This window comes from Rhinichthys klamathensis, unplaced genomic scaffold (assembly GCF_029890125.1).
Source record: "Rhinichthys klamathensis goyatoka isolate OS25496 unplaced genomic scaffold, OSU_Roscu_1.1 h1tg000191l_1, whole genome shotgun sequence".
In the NCBI taxonomy this organism is placed as follows: domain Eukaryota; kingdom Metazoa; phylum Chordata; class Actinopteri; order Cypriniformes; family Leuciscidae; genus Rhinichthys; species Rhinichthys klamathensis.
Window position 1 is genome coordinate 3,775,495 of NW_026606717.1, and position 26,501 is coordinate 3,801,995.

General features: G+C 38.9%; 1 protein-coding gene across 1 annotated transcript; it reads right to left on the reverse strand.

Annotated features, from left to right (window-relative positions):
• Positions 1-209: 209 nt before the first annotated feature.
• coro6 (coronin 6) lies at positions 210-21,617 on the reverse strand. The gene is made up of 11 exons (XM_056262130.1): positions 21,385-21,617; positions 18,241-18,440; positions 10,827-10,949; positions 6,220-6,349; positions 5,911-6,089; positions 4,485-4,604; positions 3,963-4,067; positions 3,741-3,886; positions 2,209-2,266; positions 1,833-2,060; positions 210-353 (listed from the first exon to the last, which is right to left on the reverse strand). The coding sequence occupies exons 2-11, from the start codon at positions 18,436-18,438 to the stop codon at positions 231-233; spliced, it is 1,410 nt and encodes a 469-aa protein (XP_056118105.1). The 5' UTR covers positions 18,439-18,440; positions 21,385-21,617; the 3' UTR covers positions 210-230.
• Between the last annotated feature and the right edge of the window lie 4,884 nt (positions 21,618-26,501).

Here is a 26,501-nt window from a genome sequence, read left to right on the forward strand (position 1 = left end):
ATGAAATCGCCTAATGCTCCAAAATGTAACTACTATAAGAGATTTATTCCCATTTAGAAAGAGCCTGTGAAGTCAAGTGGCAGTACAGCCACTTGAACTGTAGTTACAGTGTTGATAAAACTAAATCATAGCTGGGGTGAGTTGAGGTGGCTTGGCCTATCTGTGCTCATACTTTAGCTGTGAGAGTTAGCAGTGAATTGGACAGTGTGCACAGGATGAGTTAGTTTTATTCAGACTGTGCCATTAGTGTACTTAGAGAGCTTATTCTCCAAGTCACAGATTCGCTTCTCCTGAGAGAGAACTGTGGCCTTCAGATTTTGGATCTCCTCAACAAGCTTCTCCAACAACTGCGGCTAGAGTTTGAAAGATATGAAGAGAAAGCGGAGAAAGAAAGGATGGCAGATGAGGAAATAGAAAGGAAGAGTAGTGGAAGGAGGATGAATAAGAGGAAAAAAGCAAGAGGAAGTCAAGGACAAACTGAATCAGGAAATGGAAAGATATGCTTAGCTTCTAGGGATGGGAATCGTAAAGATTTGAATGATTCTGATTGAGATTAACGATTCCTAGAAATCAACGAAGTACCGAATTTGATTTTTAAAAAAAACTGATCCGAACTATTTTATAGCATTTACTATATCTTGTATAGATAGATAGATAGATAGATGATGTCTACATGTAAACTGAAAAAAACATGAATTTGTGAAAACAGTGAAGTCATGCGCATGCAAATTATGTGTTCAGTCTTTTTCTTTACAAAGTGACATCGCCAACTACTGTCCTGGCAGCAGAATACAGCGTTTTTAATCGTTTTCGTGGATCCGTGTGAACGGAGATCGTTTCGACAATGTCGCGGCCTTTACGCGAAGGAAATGTTTTTTTTTTTTTTTAGTTCATTGATGTGTAGCCTTAAGGCTTGTACACACCGGGACGAATATCGGCGCGCGTTATTCGCCAGCGTTTTTTGTGTTCACACCCAAGCGATTTTCGCTGGCGATGAGCCGAGTGGACATGCAAATTCATTCCCTGACATTAGATGGCGCCCATTTGCTCTCCAATACCACTCCATAACATTCTCTTTTATTAAGATTTAGATGTAGTCGCTGTCGCGTTTGTCATATAGTTCTTTATGTTCCGACAGCAACGAGACCAGCAGCTCTACATTCATCTTGCCTTGCATCTTCCTCGTCTTATTTCTTCCCGGCAGTGTAGACGCTACTTGGCGTATATCTTCTTCGCCGTTACGTATGTGTGCTCGGCAAGACCGTTTTGTGCTTGAGCGCCCCCAAGTTGTGTTTTACTGTAACTTCAGAAGCTCCAGACACGTGAGCAAAAGCGCCAATGTCATTGGTCGAATAGTTTTTGACGCGGCGCGTCAAACTAAAAAAACACTCACATTGGCGCCCTTTGTTTAGTCATGAGGCGTTAAACGTCAGCGAATATCGTGCGCGAAATTCGTCCCGGTGTGAACAGGCCTTTAAACTGATACATTGAATGTTTTTGTTGTTGCATGGACAATGCAATGAATATAACTGTCCATTGTTTTAATTATATAATTTAGTCATAATAATATATCAGACATCAAGCAACAGCGAAAACATGCATCTGCTTTAGCACTATAGATTAAAAACCACAGAAAACACTGTTACGTGAATCAATGATGTTACGCTGGTATGATGTTCTGGCTTTTTTTATTTTTTTTATTAGCCCGGTTCTGAATAAGATTCCCAGCCCTACTTGCTTTTAAAGAACTGTTGATAAAAACAGGTGGTGAAGGAACAAAAGCCATGAAAGAGACATTTTAAAACCAAGATTAAGCAAGATATTCTACTCACTGGCAAACTGCTTCCATCTACAGCAGACATGCTTCTACGTGTTGCAGGTCTGGTGTCTAAAACGTTCTTCTTAGCCACCTTTAGCTCTCTGCTCTTTGGAGGAACATAGCCATCCCTCATGGACACTAGTATGGGGTCTGCGTCTCGTCCAACCATCCATTCTTCAGGTTCCAGAGCCGGATCTGGGCCTGCTGTGTCTGGGTACAGATCATCCTGGAACAGGTCCGACTGGAATCATAAAAACAGAAAGAGAAAGAGTTGACTTCTTCATCATCAGTAGGTAACCTTCTTTTGTTTCCAATGCTTCTGTTTTGTTGGGGTTCTGCTCATAGTCATTCAGAATTAAAACGGCCCTCAACAGTGAGCAAGTGCTTACCTTTCTGGGCACTGTCATCATGATAGGCTCACACTTTCTCTCATGGAGTTTATATAATCTATATAATGAAAAAGAATGCATTGATGAATTGTGCACAAGAACACAAAATTAGTATTGAGGAAAAAAAGAGTCTATAATGAGCAAAATCCTTTCAAACTCAGAAAAATGTGTAAAGACTGGAATGAACGCATGAAGTACACTACCGTTTAAAAGTTTGGGGTCTGTAAGATTTTTAATGTTTTCTACAGCTGTCTATTATGCTCATCAAAGCTGCATTTATTTGTAAATATTATTACAATTTTAAATAACTGTTTTCTAGTTTGATATGTCTTAAAATGTAATTTATTCCTGTGATGGCAAAGCTGAATATTCAGCATCATTACTCAACAGTTTTCAGTGTCACTTGATCCTTGAAATCATTCTGATATGCTGATTTGCTGCTCAAGTAACATTTCTTCTTATCAATTTTGAAGATAGTTGTGGAGCTTAATGTTTTTGTGTAAACAGTCATTTTGTTCAGGATTCTTTTCTGAATAGAAAGATCAAAAGAACAGCATTTATTTGAAATAGAATACGTTGGTAACATAAATGCCTTTACTGTCACTTTTGATCAATTTAATGCATCTTTGCGAAATAAAAGTATATTTTATATTATTTTAAATTATATTTCTTTAAAAAAATCTTCTGAACCCAAACTTTTTAATGATAATGTAAGCACATAAGGTATTTGAATATACCATATATTAAAGGGATAGTTCACACAAAAATGAAAATCCTGTCATTAATTACTCTCCTCACGTAAGACTCGTAAGACTTTCATTCATCTTCAGAACACAAATTAAGATCTTTTTAATGAAATCTGAGAGATTTCTGTCCCTCCATTGACCGCAACTACCACTTTGACGCCTAAAAAAGTTTATAAAGAGATCGTAAAACTAATCCATATAAATTGAGTGGTTTTTTCCACATTTTCTGAAGAGATTCGATCGCTTTATATGACGAACAGATTGAATTTAGGCTTTTATTCACATTTAAACATTGATCAGCGAACATAAACAGAACCTGCTTGATGTGCGAGAATGAACCTCATTGGCTCTCGCACGCCAAGCAAACATTTTTGAGCTTCTGTTTGCCAGATCTGATGTGTGAGTTGATGAATGTTTATATGTGAATAAAAGCCTAAATTCAATCTGTTCATCATATAAAGCGATTGAGTCTCTTCAGAAATTTTGGACTAAACCTCTCAATTCATTTGGATTAGTTTTACGATCTCTTTATGAGCTTTTTTAAGCGTCAAAGTGGTAGTTGCGTAGCTGTCAATGGAGGGACAGAAAGCTCTCAGATTTCTTTAAAAGGATCTTCATTTGTGTTTCGAAGATGAACGAAAGTCGTACAGGTTTGGAACGACATGAAAGTGAGTAATTAATGACAGAATTTTCTCTTTTTTGGGGGGTGAACTATCCCTTTAACTCAAGTAACACATATCAATGGATCAATATTCCAAATCAACAAGTATAATCATGCAAACTGACCTGGCAATCTCACACTTGCTGACATCCACTCCTCTCTTGGGCATGAAGCCCATTCCTCTCTGTGGCTCCTTGCTACTGAATGTGCTGATGTAATGAACATAGGGAGGCTCCTCTGTGATCTCAAAATACCGAATACTGCTGTCACCCTGAGGAGACACAGAGACAACGCTACAGTGCCAGCTGGAGTACCATAACAAATGAAGATGAAACATGGAGTCATACCTTGCCACTGAGATACACAATGTTAGTGTCTGGATCATAAAAAGGCAATAAAACTCCATTACTTGTGTCCAACTCCAGTAATGCTATGGGCTCTTCAAAATTAGTCTAAAATGACAAAAATGAACACCATCAGTTATTTGAAAGAAAACCAGGGTGGTGAAATCAAACATATAAAGGTAAATTGATAATCACATATAGAGGTAAAAACAAGCTTACATGTTTACAATATGTGATGAGCCCTATTTATGTCTGTTTATATGTGAATAAAGGTCTAAATTATATCTGTTCATCATATACATCAATCGTATCAAGTCACAAGGCTTGGATTAAACTGCTTAGTTCATAAGGATTCATTTTGCAACTCCTTTATAACAGTTTTTGCATCTTCCAAGTTTTGATTACCAGTGAAAATATCTTAATTTGTGTTCTGAAGATTAACCAAAGTCTTATGGGTATGGAACAACATGAGGGTGAGTAAATGATGACAGTATGATAACTGTCACTTTAGTTTTGCTCCATTACCGGATCCCACAGGCCAAGCTCCCTCTGGCTCATCCTGGTGAAGCCTGTGGTGAAAATGTTGCCCTCTTTGGTAAAAATAGCTCTCATTGGCCGGATCCCCTCATGTGGGGCCAGTCTTTCCTACAGGAGAAAAAAAAAGTTCACTTCAACCACCACATTTCTGTTAATCTTGACTTTTTTTTTTTTATTAGACATCTTAAAGAAATAGTTTACCCAAAAAGGCATCTTGCAGTGCGCACAGAAAGCGCATGGGGATCAGTCTCTTTCGCAGTTTAATGCGTTTTTAATGACTCTTTTTAAAATAAAGCATGTCCCGCAGTAGACTGCATTTTAGGACAGTCACGTTACATGATTTGCCTGATTTGGACGTAGGCTTTTAAGGAGGGGTGAAAACACACTTTTAAGGAAAGGAACTTTTGCAGCACAATGATCATTTGTTTTCATAATCGTTGGAAGCCAAAATCGAAACCGCAACTAAAATTGTATTCATCGCACAGCACTACTGCTGTTGAATTCTTTTTTAAATGCATCACCACACATGAAAGACACATGATATAATCTGGCCAGTCAGCACAACCATCTAGTAGGCAGTCATTGATGTATTTTAACATTATTACGAGGACATAAAAGATCACAATCTCTATGATTCGCATGAAAAGTAGATAGTAGATGTCTTCAAGATCGATCACGATATAAAATCGTCAGATCGCCCACCCCTAATATCAATTGAGTGGTTTAGTCCAAATTTTCTGAAGAGACTTTATATGACTGCTTTACATGATGAAAAGATTTAATTTAGGCTTTTATTCACATATAAACATTGATCAGCGAACATAAACTTAAACTCACACAAGCCTAACCGAACCTGCTTGACGCACGAGAACAACCCTTTTGCTGAAGCTCAAATGTGCTGCGTAACACGAGAATGAACCTCATTGGTTCTTGCTGAAGCTCAAACGTGCTGTGTAACATGAGAATGAACCTCATTGGTTCTTGCTGAAGCTCAAACGTGCTGCGTAACATGAGAATGAACCTCATTGGTTCTTGCTGAAGCTCAAATGTGCTGCGTAACATGAGAATTATTGGTTCCTCGTTATCCACAATTGATGTGTGAGTTGATGAATGTTTATGTGAATAAAAGCCTAAATTCAATCAGTTCATAATATAAAGCGATATCTCTTCAGAAAATTTTAGACTAAACCGCTTGATTCATATGCATAGCTGTCAACGGAGGTACAGAAAGCTCTCAAATTTCATCAAATTGTGTTCCAAAGATGAACGAAAGTCTTACAGGTTTGGAACGACATGAGGGTGAGTAAATGATGACAGAATTTTAATTTTTGGGTGAACTAACCCTAATGTGTCTGGTCCAAGAGTACCAATAGGTCTGTGGTTTTCCTACATACATACATGCCATAATACTTACCGCCACCACCTCGCTTTTCCGGGGATCGCACACTCGGAGGCGACGGTCCTTGCAGGTGGTGCAGAACAAGCTACCGTTGTAGTTCCAGCTGACGTTGTAGATGAGATCAGGATGGTCATCCATTGTGATCAAGGGTTCTCCAGTGCCCACATTCCATACGATGATCAGATTATCACTGCCTGAGACACAAGCACACTGAATTGAAGCCATCTTGCATGGTGGGAAAACTTCGAAGTAACCTTATTTTTTATACATTAGTCTATCTGTTAAAAGTGAGATGTTGAGGCAGTAATGCAGACTGATCTTTACCTGCAGTGAGGAGTATGTTGCGGGCAGTTGGGTGCCATTTGATGATGCCCACACGTTTAGAGTGACCCTCCAGCACCACAATGGGCTCACTGATGGGGCGAGAGGGAGTGTGGTCAGGGATCTGCCATACCTGAGTATACACAACTGTATTAGAGTAATAGTTCTCAACCAGGGGGACTCAGCAAACTTTCAAGAATTTAATATTTTTATTGCAATATTTTTAGATCATCCTGCAACCTGCATGACTTATTATACATTATTTCTGTCATGACAACTCTCATGTGTTAGCATGGTAATGGATATGACAATGTTGATATGTTTGGTCTTGGCCAATCAATAGATCTGCTACGCTGCTGCTGTACGGGACTTGCTACTGCCAGTACATACACGATACGCTGCTGTGAGCAAGTAAGACATGCTGCTGCTGTACAATATACTGTGTACATGAATTACCCGTAGCAGATCTATATAGGTGGAGCTGGGGAAGGTGGAGGGTTTCTGAAAGCGCGCTGCACTGCTATAGCAAATGCTGAACACGTATTTAATGGTTGAACAGCGAGCTCATTGGCCACTGATACAGCAGGAACCAATCAGCGGTGCCCTATAGAGAATGATGTGATTGCTAGCAGATTGAGTTAAGGACCCATCAGCCTGCCCCATTTAGAGTTTAATACATTTTTATGAATATAATAATTAAAATGCAAAAGTTAAAAACATACATTAATGTGCCTCTGCTTAAACGGGTTAATATATATAATGTAAATTCTTTTTGTTTAAAATTTGCTGTTGTAAAATAATAGACCAGTTAAAAAAGCATAATCACCCTCTCGATTCAACTTTTTGGGTATACTTATATATATATATATATATATATATATATATATATATATATTGGTTTGCAATATGTAGAGGGAACATTCCTTTGGTGTTCAGTGAGCACAGCAGCAATGCCAGCACAGATGACAGCTGCAGTTAACCTCCTCTAACAGCAGTGCATACAGTGCATGCCATTCACGTTTGTAATGTAGTGTAATGAAATAGCTCTAATAGCATTCATATTTTATAATACATCTTTACATCGTCTTGCTCAACTTTGGGGAAATGCTTCCGATACCAGTTTTCAATACATTATATAATACTTTTTGGTATTTATACTCGCATTTCAAAATGTCTGAATGTCAGTAGATATATCAAACCAAGTGACATCTGCAAGCAAATACATACTTCTAGAGTTCTCCTCAGGTTCACACAGGTATAACTCATCACTTTAACTATGAACATGTCCTTCTAAAGTTTGACCACCGCAGTGTCCAAATCCTGTTTGTCTTGATTTTGAACAGTGACATACACTGAAAAAATAGCTAAATAATTTCAAAGAAACAGCAAGTAACATAGAATTAAAAAGTAAAAAGACTGAAATAGTTTTAAACATACTCCAATAATCTTTTATTTACAGCTGATTTCATTACATCTATCTCTTGTCATTCTGGTCTCAGCCTATTGGCCCTGACTGAGACCTGGATCAGACCAGAGGACACTGCCACACCTGCTGCCCTCTCCACTAACTTCACTTTCACACACACCCCTCGCCTGACCGGAAGCGGTGGAGGTACTGGTCTTCTCATCTCAAACGTTTGGAAATGTTATCCTTTACCACCTATGTGTGACAACAGCTTATTTGAATCACATTTAATTACCATCACTAGGCCTATTAAAATCCATTTTGTAGTTGTCTATCGTCCACCAGGTCAACTTGGCAGTTTCTTGGAGGAGCTTGATGTGCTACTCTCATCCTTCCCTGAGGATGGTACTCCTCTTGTAGTTCTTGGAGACTTCAACATCCACCAAGAAAAGCCTCAGACAGCTGATTTCCACACACTGCATGCCTCATTCGACCTCAAACGAGTATCTACTGCGGCTACTCCCAAATCAGGTAACCAATTAGACCTTATTTACACGCACTTCTGCTCAACTGACCATACACTGGTCACTCCGCTGCACACCTCAGATCACTTCCTCCTCACTCTCAACCTCAATCTGCCTCAGAACACAACACACACACTCCTCCACAGGTCACCTTTCGGCGAAACCTACGCTCACTCTCACCCTCTCGCCTATCCTCTTTGGTCTCATCCACACTTCCTCCACCTGCTCAGCTCTCAACACTAGACCTCAACCTGGTTATCTGATGTTCTCCGTGAACTTCGTTCTAAACTCAGGGGTGCAGAGAGGAAGTGGCGCAAATCGAAAGATCCTACTGACCTTGGTCTTTATCAATCCCTCCTCTCTTCTTTCTCTGCTAATATCTCTACAGCTAAAATGACTTACTATCACAACAAAATTAACAATTCTTCTGACTCTCGCATGCTCTTCAAAACCATCTCCTCTCTTCTCAACCCTCCTCCTCCTTCATCAACCCTAACAGCTGACAATTTTGCCACATTCTTCATAAATAAAACAACCACCATCAGCGGCCAATTTACCAAACCACAAACTGACACACACATCTTACCAGCTAACACTCACATTCTACCCTCCTACTCTCTGCTTTCAGAGGCAGAAGTCTCCAAACGCTTGATCCCATTCCCACTAATCTACTTCAATACATTTCTTCCTCAGTTGTACCCGCACTTATCCACATCATAAACACCTCACTTCACACTGGTACTTTTCCAACAGCATTTCAGCAGGCTCGGGTAACCCCACTGCTTAAGAAACCCACTCTAAATCCAGCACATCTGGAAAATTACAGACCGGTTCATCGCGAAAACACTTGAACGAGTTGTTTTCAACCAGATCTCTTCCTTTCGTACACAGAAAAACCTCCTGGACAACAACCAGTCTGGTTTCGAAAGCGGACACTCAACTGAGACTGCCCTGCTCTCGGTAATTGAAGCTCTGAGACTGGCAAGAGCAGCTTCCAAATCCTCAGTTCTCATCCTGCTGGATCTGTCTGTTGCCTTTGACAGTTAACCACCAGATCCTCCTGTAAATTTTAAAGACGAAGGGCATCTCGGGAACCGCACTACAATGGTTCAAGTCTTACCCCTCAGGTCACTGCTACGCTAATGACACACAATTCTACCTCTCATTCCAGCCTGATGATCCGACGGTTGCTGCTCGCATCTCAGCCTGCCTGACAGACGTTTCTGGCTGGATGAAGGACCACCACCTTCAACTAAACCTTGCGAAGACAGAGTTGCTTGTGGTCCCGGCCAACCCAACACTCCACCATAACTTCTCCATTCAGCTAGGTTCGTCATCCATAACTCCATCAAGGTCAACCAGGAACCTTGGAGTTGTAATTGATGATTAATTGAACTTTACAGACCACATTGTTAGAACTGCAGATTTGCCTTCCTATCAAAGCATGCTACACAACTCCTTGTCCAAGCACTTGTTCTATCCAGACTGGACTAATGCTCTCCTAGCAGGTCTTCCAGCTTGCTCTGTCAAACCTCTGCAACTGATCCAAAATGCTGGAGCAAGAGTGGTCTTTAACGAGCCAAAGAGAGCACACGTCACTCCTCTCCTGACTCCTCACGCTGAGTCCGTGGCCATTTTCAAGAAACGGCTGAAGACCCATCTTTTTCGGCAACACTTGATCCATTAATACTAACACTTTATCTTCTATTCAATATCTAGTAGGCTATCTAAAAAAAAAAAAACAGTACACGTACTGCGTTAGATGAAACTGGGAAGGGTAATAGAACTTGCATATTGTTGGCCTATTGTTAGTTTAACTGCTCCTATTGTTCTCATTTGTAAGTCGCTTTGGATAAAAGCGTCTTCTAAATCAATAAATGCAAATGTAATGTAAATGTAAACTTTGATTTTTTGTTCTCAGTGTATTGTTTTATCCTTTAAAATCAAAATGTGAAATGTTTTTCTTAAATGGGCTTATTTCACCTTTATTTAAGATACATTTTACTTAGATTTTTTTCTAATGTAATGACATTTATACATGTGAAGTTTAGGGGTGCGTTCACGCCATGTCGTATCTACCGTAATCACGAAATTTCAACTTGTAAAAAGCGTTAAGAGCTCGTAATTACAACATTTAAGCTGGGGATTTTCTGAGAGCTCCTACTGTACCACATGACTATGTGTTACCACAGTGTTACCACAGAAATGCATAAATTACCAGTACAAAGATGTCAACAGCTCTGAGTAGAACGTCATTACTGTAATTTCGACATGGCGTGAACGCAGCGTAAGTGTTCAAATACTTTATAGGGTCACTGTATACAGAAGTGTTTGAGCATGAGGACATGCACATGTTCCAGTGTGTGCTGAAAATGAAATGACTCATCCCTATAGACACCTCAGGCCCATCTTTCCTTGTCTGTCATTACCAGTGGCTTATTTGAGAACAGGTTTCTGGCTAAGCACTCCCTTCTAACATGTGTTTATAAATACCAGCTCCTGTCCCATGCCTGGACCGTTAACTCCAGTCATCACCCTTCATATTAACACTATTGACAGTCACTGTGATCTTTCCCTCCAGTGTGAGCAGGTATATGGAGACATGCTTCAAAAAAAGGCAACTGAAACATGTTTATGACTACAAGGCTAGTGGAGATGTTTATGAATGTCATGATGATTACCATGGAAGTGGTGTCTTCAGAGCAGCTGGCCAGGATGTTGTCATTGTGAGGACACCAGTCAATGTCCAGAACAGGCCCTGAGTGTCCAACCACTAGAGGGTAGTTTTTGTCCACTCGGCCCATCTATAGCACAGAAAAACAAGGAACAAAGGATAATGTTAAAGGTGCTATATGGAACTTTTCTTCTAAAATGAATCCTTTTTTTATTGCCTGTGTGTGAAGGGGTTGTAATCACACATTACAATGATCCACTTGTCGGGTTTTGCTATTACCTATGAAGGCCAGTATTCCTATTTCTATGTGAAGTCTCCGGGTCGGATTTACCGCGAAATCCAACGGATGTGACGTGCATGCGCGCTCCCGAGCCTCTCTCCTTATATACAGTCTATTGTAGACGGTCAGGGAGTTACGTCCGGTCAAAGGCGCACGTTTTTCGGCTTATATCTCAGTCAATCTTTGATCAATATTCCCAAGACTCTAATCGTTCCTAGTGCTGGACGGGGCCTTTCGAACGAGCCCACCCCCGAGGTCCAACTCGCCCGGCTCCCCGAGTTATAGCCGTTTGAAATCGGGGGTCCCAGCGAACGGCGATCCGGTAGGGGGCATCCCCGAGGCCCGCCACTCTAGCGTTCGGGCAAGGGTTCCCCTGGGACCTCCTCCCCCGAATTTGAGCTCTCTGGGTCTTTGCGTTCCAGAGATACGAGCGATTTTCTTCTGAGATCGTGACGTCACCGGCGTCCGCAATTTTGCAGCGCGCCCGATGGTTTTCTGCTAATATCTCCGCGAAAACACCACCCAAAACTATGGAACTTATATGGTTCTTTTCAGCTCGACTAGATGGTCCCAACGAGCTCGGTGCTCGCCGAATCCGTCTAGTATTCGCCGAGATATTTGCGTAATAGACGGTATTGTCTATGAGTTTGAGCACGAGCGCTCTTGTAAAATTTGGTTGCAATCTGAAACATCACCACTAGAGGCCGCTAAAAGTTACGTAGAGCACCTTTAAGACTTGTTCTTCAAAGAAGTCTCTTTTGCTCACCAAGGCTGAATTTATTTGATGAACAATACAGTAAAAAAAACAGTAATATTGTAAAATATGATTAAATTTAAAATAACTATTTTATATTTGAATGTATAAAAAAAAAAAAAAGAAATTCCTGTGATGGCAAAGCTGAATATTCAGCATCATTACATGTCACATGATCCTTCAGAAATCATTCTGATATGCTGATATGGGGAGAAAAAAGATTATTTTGGTGCTCATGAAACATTTATTATTATCAATGTCAAAAACATTGAACGTTTTTTTTGGAAACCATGATACATTTTTCATGATTCTTTGATGAATAGAACGCTTAAAATAACAGCATTTATTTGAAACAGAACTCTTTCTTAACACACATTTCTTTACTGTCACTTTTGACCAATTTAATGCATCCTTGCTAAATAAAAGTATTAATTTCTTTCAAATAAAATCTTACTGACCCCAAACTTTTGAAGAGTAGTGTATACAGCTAAAAACTTTTAGCTGCGTCCCACATTTGGCATGCAGCCCTGTCACAGCATAATTTCCCATTAATAAATGAAAGATTTTAATAATTGTGACACATAGGCTTCAGGAAGTAATTTAATTTGGCCCCTTTCTACAGCCCAGCTCCTTTTCTCGAATTTTACAGAATTTGACGCCTGTGTTCATCAAGCTCAACTATTCAACCCTGTTACCAAAGTTTAAACAAAATGATCAAATATTTTCTTTAATTTGTGGAAAAAAATCAATCGTTTTAATGTTTAATGGTACAAAATCACACAAATCAGGGTTTTAAACATTTAAAACACGTAAATGTATTCTTCGTTTATTTTTCCACCCTTATTTTGGAAAGTGCCTATAGCATGTATTTCTAAACTGTTGTTATTCTATAAGGAATTCTAGTAACTCTATAAGGATTCTGATGTACCTTTGATGTTATTTTGTTATTCGTGTTGAGCTAATGTAAGCACGTGTTGGCTCTGTGTTCGGCTGCTCCTTCTCCAGTCACTCCCCTCCACATACTCCTGGTGTCTATTTATAACCCTGTGATGAGGCGTTGAAAAGAGAGTTTTTCTTTTGGCCTGCCTGAGACTGAGCACAGGGGAGATGGCTAGCTGGGTATTTATAGCGTGTCTATCCAGGCCTGCTGATATATGCTCGTGACTCGGCAGAGAGGCTACACTAAAGGGCATTAACTGATGGACCCTTAGAGAATCAAGACAAACTCAAAAAAATGGACCCACCGATGTGATACACTGCTGTGGATCAATATATTTTGTTTGACTTTGAGCCGTCTGACAAAGATTGCATGCATTAGGAACAACTAGAACTAATGTAAGATGTTTTTATCTCCACATGAGTACTCCTACATGTTTTATCGTGTAACCTACTTCAAAAGTATTTTGAAGCCCAATTCAAAATACTGGGCCCTATTTTGGGCCCATTTTACCCTTCCGATAAGTCCTGATTATCTTTCTACAGATTATCTTATCAGAAAAACTGACCGACATCAGTAGCAGCTTTGTGGCGATTTGAAGGTTGCTGCTCTCTTGCTTGGTCTGCAGATTGAATACACAAAGTACTGCTGTTTTCTCTGCGAATGGGATAGTCGTGCAAGAGGTTCCCATTACATCATAAATATTGGCCACTCCGACAATCACTGAAACATGGGAGGAAAAGTGTTCAGCATCCAACACTTGTTAAATCAAGGAAGAGCACCTTTACGCATCAAGCTGGGTCTGATGAAGAACTTTGTCAAGGCCATGGAAGAAACACAAGCAGCTTTCAAGTACCTCAGTGGAATATTTCCAAGATTAAGTAAAGCCAAGATAAAGGAAGGTATCTTTGTTGGTCCTCAGATTCATGAACTTCTTCGAGATTATGCATTTGACCATGAAATGATGGCATGAAAAGCCTTCCAGTTAGAGGCAATATATTTTCTCAGAAACAACAAAGCAGACAACTACAGGTTGTTGGTTGAAAACCTTCTCAAGACATGTAAAGCCTTGGTTGCAAAATGTCAATAAAGATTCATTTTTTTGCACTCTAATCTAGATTTTTTTCCACCGAGATGCAGAGAAGTTAACGACGAGCACAGCGAGCAATTTCACTGTTGCTGGACAAGAGATGCTCCATTGATGAATACAAGAGACAAGTCAAGAAGCGCAAAGTAGACACTGAATAGGACTAAACTATGAACAAAATAGTTTTTTGCCTTTTGTTTCATAATACATTTGATTTATGTAACCCTTTTGCTGATTCTTTAAGTGTTACATAAACAGGACAGGTGACAGGTACTGGCCACACAGGTAGACAAGTGTTCTCTAATGCAATGACATTTAGGCAATATTAAGTGTCCAAATATCCAATGTATCTGTGAAATCCATTTATTTGAAATATAAATATTTTGTAATATTATACATTTATGAACTGTAACTTTTGATCATTTTCCTTGCTGAATAAAAATGTATTCCTTTCTTTAAAAAAAAGGATTTTTTTTTTAAATTTTGAACAATAATGTATTTTGTAATCCCTTTAGCTGCATCCCACATTTGGCACGCAGCCCTGACAGCATAATTTCCCCCATTAAAAAAATGAAAGATTATTAAAATTATGTCACCTAGGAAGGCTGTGTTCATCAAGCTCAACTAGTCAACCCTGTTACCAAAGAAAAAAAAATAATCAAACAAATATTGTTTTTAATTTATGGGAAATAAATATTTATTTTATTTATTTTTATTTATTTAAATTGTTATAAATTGTTTAGTGCTACAAAATTACACAAGCCATGGTCTTAAACAATAAACTAATGTGATGATATTTAGGCATTTTGTCTGTCCAAAACCACTGTGAAACCACCTGTGAAATCCCAATAGGAACACCATATGCTTACATTTGTCAGTGTCAGTTTAATGATGAGTTTTACAGAAGGTGGAAATAGAAATGGGTGCATTCTGAAGAAACCGGCAGATTTCAGAGGTTCTGAAACACGAGAGCAGACGTTGAGAGTAGACACGCGAGAGCAGACGTTGATGCATGAACGTGCGTTGGAGGATAATATTGTGTAAATAAAGTGGTAAATTATGTTTGTTTGTTTTTTTTGCGCAAACAAAGCACTCGCGCCACTCCATAATATTGAGTTTAAACCACTGGAGTCACATGGATTACTTTCACTACCTTTCTGGGGCTTAAAAGTGGTTGTTGCGTAGGCTGTCAATGGAGGGACAGAAAGCTCTCAGATTTCATTAAAAAGATCTTCATTTGTGTTCCGAGATGAATGAAAGTCTTACGGGTTTGGTACGACACGAGAGTGAGTAAATGATAGAATTTTAATTGTTTGGGTGAACTAACCCTTTAATAAACTTTAATTTAAAAAAACTTACTATTTTTGTAGTTCCATCAGTATTTGCAGTGGTGGAGGAAGTACTGAATCTCAGTACTTAAGTAAAAGTACAAATAACCAGAGACATACACTCACCGGCCACTTTATTAGGTACACCTGTCCAACTGCTCGTTAACACTTAATTTCTAAGCAGCCAATCACATGGCGGCAACTACGTGCATTTAGGCATGTAGACATGGTCAAGACAATCTCCTGCAGTTCAAACCGAGCATCAGTATGGGGAAGAAAGGTGATTTGAGTGACTTTGAACGTGGCATGATTGTTGGTGCCAGAAGGGCTGGTCTGAGTATTTCAGAAACTGCTAATCTACTGGGATTTTCACGCACAACCATCTCTAGGGTTTACAGAGAATGGTCCGAAAAAGAAAAAACATCCAGTGAGCGGCAGTTCTGTGGGCGGAAATGCCTTGTTGATGCCAGAGGTCAGAGGAGAATGGCCAGACTGGTTCGAGCTGATAGAAGGGCAGCAGTGACTGAAATAACCACTCGTTACAACCGAGGTATGCAGCAAAGCATTTGTGAAGCCACAACACGCACAACCTTGAGGCGGATGGGCTACAACAGCAGAAGACTCCACCGGGTACCACTCATCTCCACTACAAATAGGAAAAAGAGGCTACAATTTGCAAGAGCTCACCAAAATTGGACAGTTGAAGACTGGAAAAATGTTGCCTGGTCTGATGAGTCTCGATTTCTGTTGAGACATTCAGATGTTAGAGTCAGAATTTGGCGTAAACAGAATGAGAACATGGAACCATCATGCCTTGTTACCACTGTGCAGGCTCGTGGTGGTGGTGTAATGGTGTGGGGGATGTTTTCCTGGCACACTTTAGGCCCCTTAGTGCCAATTGGGCATCGTTTAAATGCCACGGCCTTCCTGAGCATTGTTTCTGACCATGTCCATCCCTTTATGGCCACCATGTACCCATCCTCTGATGGCTACTTCCACCATGTCACAAAGCTCTAATCATTTCAAATTGGTTTCTTGAACATGACAATGAGTTCACTGTACTAAAATGGCCTCCACAGTCACCAGATCTCAACCCAATAGAGCATCTTTGGGATGTGGTGGAACGGGAGATTCGCATCATGGATGTGCAGCCGACAAATCTGCGGCAACTGTGTGATGCCATCATGTCAATATGGACCAAACTCCCTGAGGAATGCTTCCAGCACCTTGTTGAATCTATGCCACGAAGAATTGAGGCAGTTCTGAAGGCAAAAGGGGGTCCAACCCGTTACTAGCATGGGGTACCTAATAAAGTGGCCGGTGAGTGTATTTACTTTAGTAAAAGTAGAAGTACCACAATGACAAACCTACTTAAGTAAAAAGTAAAAAGTACCTGATTTTAAATGTACTTTAAGTATTAAAAGTAAAAGTACTTGCATAAGAATTTATTCTCTTAATGTCTATATTCTAATGATTAATAAAACAGTTAATTCTAACTCATTCAACCTAATACTCATAATGATGTTCAATATGATGGAAAAGCAGTTATATTTTAAGTTTTTGTCACCATTTCTGAACAAGCTTGCAATTAGGCAATATACACATCAAGCTTACTATATAGCCTACCCTTACTATATACGGTATATATATATATATATATATATATATATAAATAAACACATATTATGTTAAAACGCCGTATATGACGGCGTTTGGCTGTAAACGCGATTCATTTATGGCGTAATTCTGAACCTCTTGGCTTGCCATATTAATCCTAACCAAACGTATAATACACACGCACTCCACATCACTACTAAACCTACCAATGCGTTTCCTATGCATGTAAAAACTAATTTTCTCGTATAAATTGCACGATAAACACACTGCGTGCTATAGAGACGCATTTAGTGTGACCGGGTTGATATGTCTATGGCAACCAAATTTCACTGGTGAGACAGAAACGTGCGATGAACGGACGGTCAGGATGACGTTTTGGCAGGGAAAAACTGATCCGAAAATTTAACGAAAATGTAACAGAACGTTGTAGAAATGTAGTGGAGTAGAAAGTATAATAATTGCTGCAAAATGTAACGAAGTAAAAGTAAAAAGTATGGACTATTGATTCTACTTAAGTAAAGTACAGATACGTGAAAAAATTACTTAAGTAAAGTAACAAAGTATTTGTACTTTGTTACATTCCACCACTGAGTATTTGTGATAAAATATTACAGATTATAAGATACATGGACATAGGATCTTCATTTTGGCATAATGATAACCATTGCTTTGCTGATATTGCAATGCAAGCTGCTAAAGTTCAACAGATAAGAAGAGATGGCAATGCATGTAGGGATTACATCAACTCACAAACGCTTACTTATCATCTCTAAACTCAGCTGCGGTATGTCACAGAAGTAGTTTCAGACAACATATGCAAGTTGTGTACCCTGTTTCCATGGGGTCCAAACCTTTGCCTCTATGAGGGTGAAATGGAAGCCCTGTGGGGGATGGGCACCCTTAACATGAGGCACGGTTGAGACTCTTGAACAAACATACCCATAAATATAGTCCCATGAAGATAAAAGAATAGAACAGACAAAGAGGTTACACTTTATTTCAATGGTTCACTTTAGACATTCTACTCACTATAAGTAACTTTGCAACATGTCAACTAACTCTCTGAGTATTAGTAGAGGTTTAGGTTAGGGTGTGGGTTAGTAGAATAAGTTGACAGTAGGTAGTCAATTGAATGTCTGTTGGGGGACCATCAAAATAAAATGTTAGCAGATATTAAGCAGACAGTCAACTAATACTCGAAAAAGATTTAGTTGGCATGTAGTTGCAAAGTTACTTATAGTTAGTAGAATGTCTAAAGTGGACCTTCAAAATAAAGTGTTACCGACAAAGCTTACATATAACATGTATAAATTCCATTGTATTTAGGACAACAGATAACAGACAATGCACTACCTCTAAAGACAAAGCAGAGCCCTGAACTTTACATGTTCTGGTAGTTCTCTCCTCAAGCCACTTACCTTTGAGAGAGGCAGGACAAGAAATGCTCCGCCACCACTTGATTCCACTATAACTGCCATAAACTTTGGGTTAACTGCACAGAATGAGCTGTCCCATGTCACTTTGGACACCCGAATATCATCATAACCTTGATCCGCCTTCACCGCCTGCCCAAAAACATGCCGGAACTTACTCTGGCGAACAATGCTGCGACTCATGGCTGTGAAAAACAGAGAAGGGTGTAAGAAAGATATATATGTGTATAATATGTGTGTATATATATAATGAAATAGCTTTTATAATACATACAATATTTAATATTTATTATTTTGAGTACACTCCATAGTAAAGCTGCTCAGGAATCACTATCACACTGTTATTTGTTTGTGTTGACTATTGTCTGTTGTTTATTTCCCCTTTTTAATATGTCAATAAAATACATGCTGGATTTTTTTTTAAATGTGAGTTTCTGAAACAGATTTTGCCAGATTACAAGTATACTGCAACTATATGGTTAGTACAGCATAAATGAGAAATGTGTGGCTGATGAGACACTAACCTATAAACCTGTATGTTGTGATATTTTTTATATTAAAACGTATATATATACATATATATATATATATATATGTGATAGTAATTATCTTCATATTGTAATATTTTATTTAAAAAATGATTATGTCAATGACAGTAAAAAAAACTAATTAAAATAATAAAAATGTAATTGCTTTAATAATGTCAGTAAGATAGGCTACATTATTTGGTCCTCTTCAAACACTGGCCTGTTTAAAGTTTTAAATACACAGCTTCATATTAAGATTACAGTAATACAGCATTACTCATATTAACATTGAACATATAGTTACTAATAACAATAATAATAATTTAAGAATAATAATGAGGAAATATTATGGAGACAGGGATAACTATGATAAACATATAACTGTACACTGTAGTTATCTTTTCTTTTAAAATCCCAATTTTCCCCCCCAGATGTCATAGGAGAGAGTATTATTTGTGTAAGTTTCAACAGATCATTGACATAAACAAACAATCATTCCACATTATCAACACAAAGGTACCCTAAATAGCGCCTACTGAACAACAGAGAACAAGTCATGGCTGGGCAAGAGCTTAAAAACATTGGAGTGTTTTAACACAGACTGAATGATAACCCCATCAGTTTAACCAATTAGAAATTAGTCACAGGGATGAAATAACTATAATGTTTGAGCCTCCAGCGGTGACAGCAGAAGTTAGCTTACAGGATTTACAGGAAAGAAAAAAACAATTCTGAGGTAAAATGGATTAATAATATGATTGTTACAGACTGTTTTGGGTGGGTTTTGCTCTTGTTTTAGTTCAGTTTCCTGTGTTTGAGTTTGGTTTCCTTGGTTTTTCATTGATGAAGAACACCTGTTCTCTATTTCATTGATTAGTTTGACGTGTGTTATTTAAACCCTCAGTTTGTTCAGCCCCTTTACTCTCAAAAATGATTTAATGACTATTGCTGTGCGATTAATCGTGTAATGTGACGGTCGTAATATACAGTCTATACACACACAAAAAAAATCCGAACGAGACGCTGTTCCCCAGGTGGCTTTCTGTGTGCGCGATCCGAGCTGGAGAGAGCACAGGCGAGAATAGGCTATACATTGGGCTTTGGGCACGTGTTTAAACAGACAAATACACAAATATGTCAAAATGTCCGTCTTGGTGAGTTTTCCCTTAAACGCAGTCAGTAAGGCTATGTCTTGAGTGAACACAAACAGTTGGGAAAGTGAATGAGAGAATCATTCACTGCTCTTCACTGAAAAACTTTAGATACTTTAATAAGAATCATTGTATATTTAATTCATACAGTGAAGACTATGGAGTGTTTTATTTTTTACATTTGATTACTTTATTCAATTTCTGTATAGTAGACGTATTAGTAGGCTAAAATTATTATCTTTTGTATTTGTCCTGTTTGTCATTTTTTTCAATTATATTACTGACTGTTTCAACTCACTTTCAATGAAACTGCTCTGAAAGAACAGATTAAGGGGTTGGGGGTCATTTTGGGGTTTGTATGAACGCACTGAAAAGGTTATGCTTAGGGCCCCCAGAAGTCTAGGACCAGCACTGTATTGTATGTTCTGTTTTACGTGTTTTTGTATCCAGTATTCTGAGAAGTGTTATTTTGAGTTCTTACGATTAAATCCAGCCTTTTATTTATCGTGATTGCAATCAGTGCTGACAATGATGTACAATGTTAATTAACCAACAAAGTATGAGAAGTCTTTGATAAAAGATTTACATGTTAACTTTTACAGAACAGAACTGGTATAATCTGATTCCACAAAGTAGATGACCAGACATGTATTGCTGTGTTTTTAGAACTTTTAGTATATATATATATATATATATATATATATATATATATATATATATATATATATATATATATAATTTTAATATATATTTTATATTTGTTTCCATTTTGGCTGTTTTTAATTAAAACATTTGCCATATTACCATTTTCAATTAAAATTCTAGGTGGCTAGGGGATGACAATAATTATGTTGAACAAGCATATCTGAATGATTACCACAATTCATGTTCATAATTTAAAACATCCATGTTTTCTACTGGCTTTAGGTGTAAGTTGTAACAGCAGCATGCAAAGTTTGAGACACAATTAAACGTAATTGACACTGATACTACACCACATAAAATTGTTAAACCCCCTTCAGAATGCAGTATCTTTAAACCACACAACAGTGTGTGTGTGTGTGTGTGTGTGTGTGTGTCCCATGTGAGAAGGCCCTCTGTCTTCAGACACGGTCACTTTCCAAATATAGTCATGCCAAACTAACCATGTGTCTCCCACTCTGTCCCCTCCAGACAAGATCCTTCCAAATTTACAAAGGGACAGAATGAAAATATACCAATGTCAGTGTATACCGCAGCTATTCCGCGCACACCTGGCCTTTAAATATAGATATTCCTACATCAGCTCAATGATCAAGCAGAACGTGCTGCACTGATATGTTATGATGATGTCACACAGCCTGTTCGTAACTAACAGAATAGAACTTTACAAAACTAGACAACGCGCGTGTCGTCACAATGCAGCATTCCATCACGAGGAACCGCAACTGTCAGTCAAATGAATCACTTACCTCAGTATTTGGGGAATATTCGCTGATGCTGTCTTTAAATTCGCTCTCCCCCTTTCTCCAGGCGGTTAACGGCTCCTCTGGACGCTGCGCTTGTAGAAGCGTCTCGTTTATTCCAGCTCACAAACTTGCTACGGACTCGCAGAACTAGCAGGAGTTCGTCCTCACTAGTTGTTCCTGAACATCGCGAGAAAGAGAGAGAGAGAGAGAGAGAGAGAGAGAGAGAGAGAGAGAGAGAGAGAGAGAGAGAGAGAGAGAGAGAGAGAGAGATGGATTTGGGGGGGGGGGGGGGGGGGGGGGGGGGACTGGATAAGTGCAGATGGGGTGTATAGGCTATGTATGGCAAGCCATTTTGACAACACATTTACACACATTTTGTTTTTCCTTATTGTTATAGTGTTATAGCTTATATAGTACATATGAAATAAGGAAAAACAAAATGTGTAAAATATGTTTTGACAAATGTTGACATTCCCACATTCAAACAGCTTGCCCTTTTGCAGCAGATAGTCACAAACAACTGACAGTCATTAGGCCTATGTAAATTACAATACAATTATTGTACAATAATAAATCCTAAAAATGTGGCATTACTTATTAATTTTCGTGGCATCAGTTGCTCGCACACTCAAGCTCAGAGGATCTCCCATTCTTGGCTCATTTTGAGTCAGACTTGTGAATTCAGTGAATTGCTAACAGGAGATCTGGAACTGATCAACTGAATCAGTGAGTTGTTGACTCGAGAACAGATGCAATCTCAGATCAGCCCAATTCACAAATAAATTGTTCAGTGGGATTTGTGAACCAATTTAATAGGTTAATTGAAAAGAATCAGCTCGTTTTTGAATCGGACACCGCTATCGCTATCGCGTCTTGGTGCGGGTGATGATTTTTCTAGCTTAAAATAACAAGGAACGACATGATTTTATGAAATGTTGTGGAGTAAAAAGTACACTTTGGAATGTAGTGAACTAGAAGTTACGGTGGCGCATTGCTGCCACTCACATATTTTTTTTCCCACTCAAGTATGTAGTAATAATGAGATGTTATGTCGTTTTAACGACATCTTTTCTTGCAATAACGAGATGTTGTGTAGGCCTATAGGTTACTGTATACTGTATGATGTGTTATGTATATTTTCTAGGCCTAATAAGGACATGTGTAGTCATGTACAAAATATGCCTTTATATGGCATATCATATAAATTGATGACAATCATCTACTTACGAACGCCGATCCAAGTGCGCTGGTGAGATGTGAACGGGCTATAAGTTGTGATAAGGTGAGCGCGAACAGAAGGCTTGGATCGGCGTTCGTAGATCGACTGGTAGAGACTGTATTTCAAAGATGGCTCCTGCCTGTATACGCGAAGTTGACTGTATGTATTAAATATCTTCTTATTAAACTGTCTGGACACTGACAAAGTTCTCAATGCTTCGGTTTGAAGGTAGGGACCCTCATTATGCTACCGTGTTAGTGTGGGGCTATTTTGAGCCTTGTTAGTGGTATTAACAAGCGATTTTTATTTGTCATTGATCTATGCCCAATATACTAGCGTTATACTAGCTTTATAGACTAAACTGTTCTTAGAGATAAAACTATTTACATTCGATAATCATGAAAACAAATCTCAGATAACGGTTGACTAGGTACCAATGTGTAATTAGACCAAAGGTTCATTTTGCGCCGGAGTTCTCCTTTAAAAGATTTGTTGTGGAAACCGCAATGCCATCCTCCCATAGAAAGCCACATTAAGCGTTTTCTTTATAATAACGTTTTCTAAGGGAGGAAAACGCTAAACCAGTAGCTAATTAAATGAGTTGCGTTCAGATTCTGAGCTCATCTGCTTTTCTGTACATAGTATGGTTTATTAATAAGGTGTGTACAGAATTTGATATTTTAATATCACTATCTTAGTAGCCTATTAAGCCACATTAAGCGTTTTCTTTATAATAAGGGTTTTCTTCGCAATGCGTTCATATTCTGGGCTCATCTGCTATTCTGTAGGCTATATATGCTTTATTAATAAGGTGTGTACAGAATTTGATATTTTAACATGATTGTCTTAGTAGCTACATTAAGCCACGTCAAGCGTTTTTTCACGTTAAGCATTAGGATGTCCTGTATTGGGGGCTTCAACTAGCTTCTGCTTTTCGAACGTGGAAGTATGATAAAGACATGATAGGCTATATAAATGTTATGTGGATAAAGGCATTGTGGCGAACAGGACGAGGCAGAGGGCCGTGAGAGAACGGCGCGAGGCCGGTGGCGTGATTGATGATGAGCAACGCCTGCGCAATGCACCGGTCTCGTAAATGCTACATTTACTTTCGTTTTGTATTTGTTCATTTTATTATTAAAGTCTGTTGAATGGTCACCGGTTCCCGCTGTGATGTCCTCGTTTGGTGTTTGAAATGACCAGACTTTGATTGAATATTTAATATACTTTACTGTGATAACATGTTCAGGCAGGTCTCACACGTTCAGCCATAGAATACTGATCACAGACTAAAGCCCAATTTCTACTTCTGCGTCGAACTCACGCCGTAGCTACGTCGTAGGCGGCGTACCCTGACGTGCACCTCTCCAAAAATGTAACAACGCGTCAATTCGACGCGGACGCAAGCGTTGTGATTGGTCTGCACGAACCCCTCCCTCGGGTTTCACGTGCTCCCTCTGCATGTGTAGCCTAATTGCGTGTCAGCGCGGACCACGACGCTGAAGTATAAATGAAAACCAACGCGTTGCCTACAGCGTAGGTCCAACGCAGAAGTATAAATCAGCCTTAACTTCCCCTTCGCGGGCTTAGCGCCATTGTTTTTATCTATACAACATTAGTCGTAGGCTATCCGGCAGTCGTACCACCATACGTCACTGTCGTAAACATCACTGTCGTAAACATCATACTAATGTTGTATACCTTAAACATTACATCACTCTTTTTTTTTAACAACCAGATCCATTGCTTTGGACATACGTAACTGATTTACTTGTTATCTGCAATAACAACATTATTTGTCATTCGTAACTCAGCAATACCAAGTGTAAACATATTGTAAGTCCGACTAATTCAATCCAAGGGCGGCATTCAAATTAGCGGTGAAGGTCACATGCGCGTTCCGTCTCTTCCAATGGCAAAGGGATTTTTAATTAAATACAATACATTCTATCTTATGTATTAACTCGTTTCATCTGACTCCATAAAATGAAAGTGTTTTTCAATGATATCTGTGCATCTTTAAATATACGTTAATGTTTGACTATTCCTTTTAACTCCAATGAAAATAAAGTAAAAGTCTGTTAGAATAATCAAATATAACAATTTATTATGTCAGGTAAATGTATTATAACAATTCCATAATCAATTGAAAGATAATCAATGCAAATCATCAAATGTTTTAGGATTAGAGAAATAGATGCAACCCAACATTTACGAACTACATGAGCTACCTCATGGGCTATCTGAAATACAGAAAAAGCCACGATCCCTTGCTGCCTTCCATTAAATAGCCAGACCTCATTTCATATGTAAACCTGTTTTCACAGTGGAAATTTACTGTTCACCCCCCCCCCAAACTTACTGGGGGCAGAAGTTGATTTACATGGTACCATTTGCTAACAGTGGAAATTAGCATTGAGTTCACACCTTCTGGGAGTAGGATCATGCCTAGAGACCACATTCATTTGTGTGCCAGATATCCCTAAACTCTTAAAAACCTTATTTCCTTTTGTTTTATACTTTGGGAATGAGACATTTGTACCACTCATTCCTGAGACATTTCAAATGATACCAAACATAATACTCAATGATAATCATTCACATCAAACCATAGATATTCTTATGTGAGTTTTTATGTGTCACTGCGAGAGTGGGGGATGCGGGGAAGAAGTGTGTGTGTGTGTGTGAGAGTTCAAATGTTAATTTGCCAAGGTCCTTTGTCTCATAGACCAGTGGTCTATCTCTTCACCCAGTTTCCAGTTTTCCAGTCTTACAGGTCCCTCCTTGACCCCGTGGGTCACATTCAGACACTTAAGGGGTCACAGTAAGACGTTTGTCGTGATTGAGATGTAACTCAACAATTGTCTTTGCAATGTCAGCATCTGTAGAAGCTCAGAGGGCTGTGTTCACCTGCAGAACACCTGTTCTCACCAGGTGTATGTAGCGTGAGTCCAGCAGGTGGATGAGGCGTTCAGGCTTTCTTCCGGTGATCCTGTGATGTGAGCAAAGTTCATAGAGTCAATCTGGACCTTTTGACTTGTTCAGTTGACGTGTCATTCCTTCATGGAGAAACTTCCACTTCCCTGGCACCTTCCCCATGATGATAATCTGTCCCTTCTTGACCAATCCTGTCACCTCCCAACGGTGCGGCTGTCTGGACAGACCTCAGTGGATGAAGGTGTTCTCCTTGGCTTCACACTGCTTTGTGTGAGACACCTGAAAAGCATCTTAAATGTCCGCTTCACGATTGAACCCATATGAACTTGAACTCGCGAAGAAATCCTTAGAAACGCATAATGCAACAAAACAACATCATGTCATTCAATGTAAAATACCATGTTCTTGTCAGCAGGTGTGAATGGTACATCTGTCTCATATGTTTCTCAAGGTCCTGAATGGTAAGGATGTCTCATATTAAATATCCAATTCTTAAATATATATATATATTTTTTTTTTGGTCTGAATTATTCAAAGGAAATGCAGCAAGAGGTCAGTGTAATCAAAGCAATCAAATAAATGGTATGCATCAATACGTCTTGTAATAACAATTATATTCAAAAATAAAAATAAATATGAAGAATCACTGTTTGTTCAGGAATCTTCCAATGTAAGTCACTTATGCAATCTAAGAAGTGACTTGGAACATGCTTAAATGTATTCAAGAATGGAGATTGTTCATTCCTTGTAACAGGTGTGAGATTGTGTGTTTGTGTGAGGGTGTGTGTGTGTGTGTGTGCGTCTGTGTGTGAGTGTGATAGTTTGTGTGAGAAAGAGAGTGTGTGTGTGTGTGTGTGTGTGTGTTGTTGGCTAAGTCACAGTCAATGACAGGGTTATATTGTAAATTGTGTAATTGTTTGAAGCGCTCACACTTCAGATGTATTTGTTATGATGTTTCTGTTAT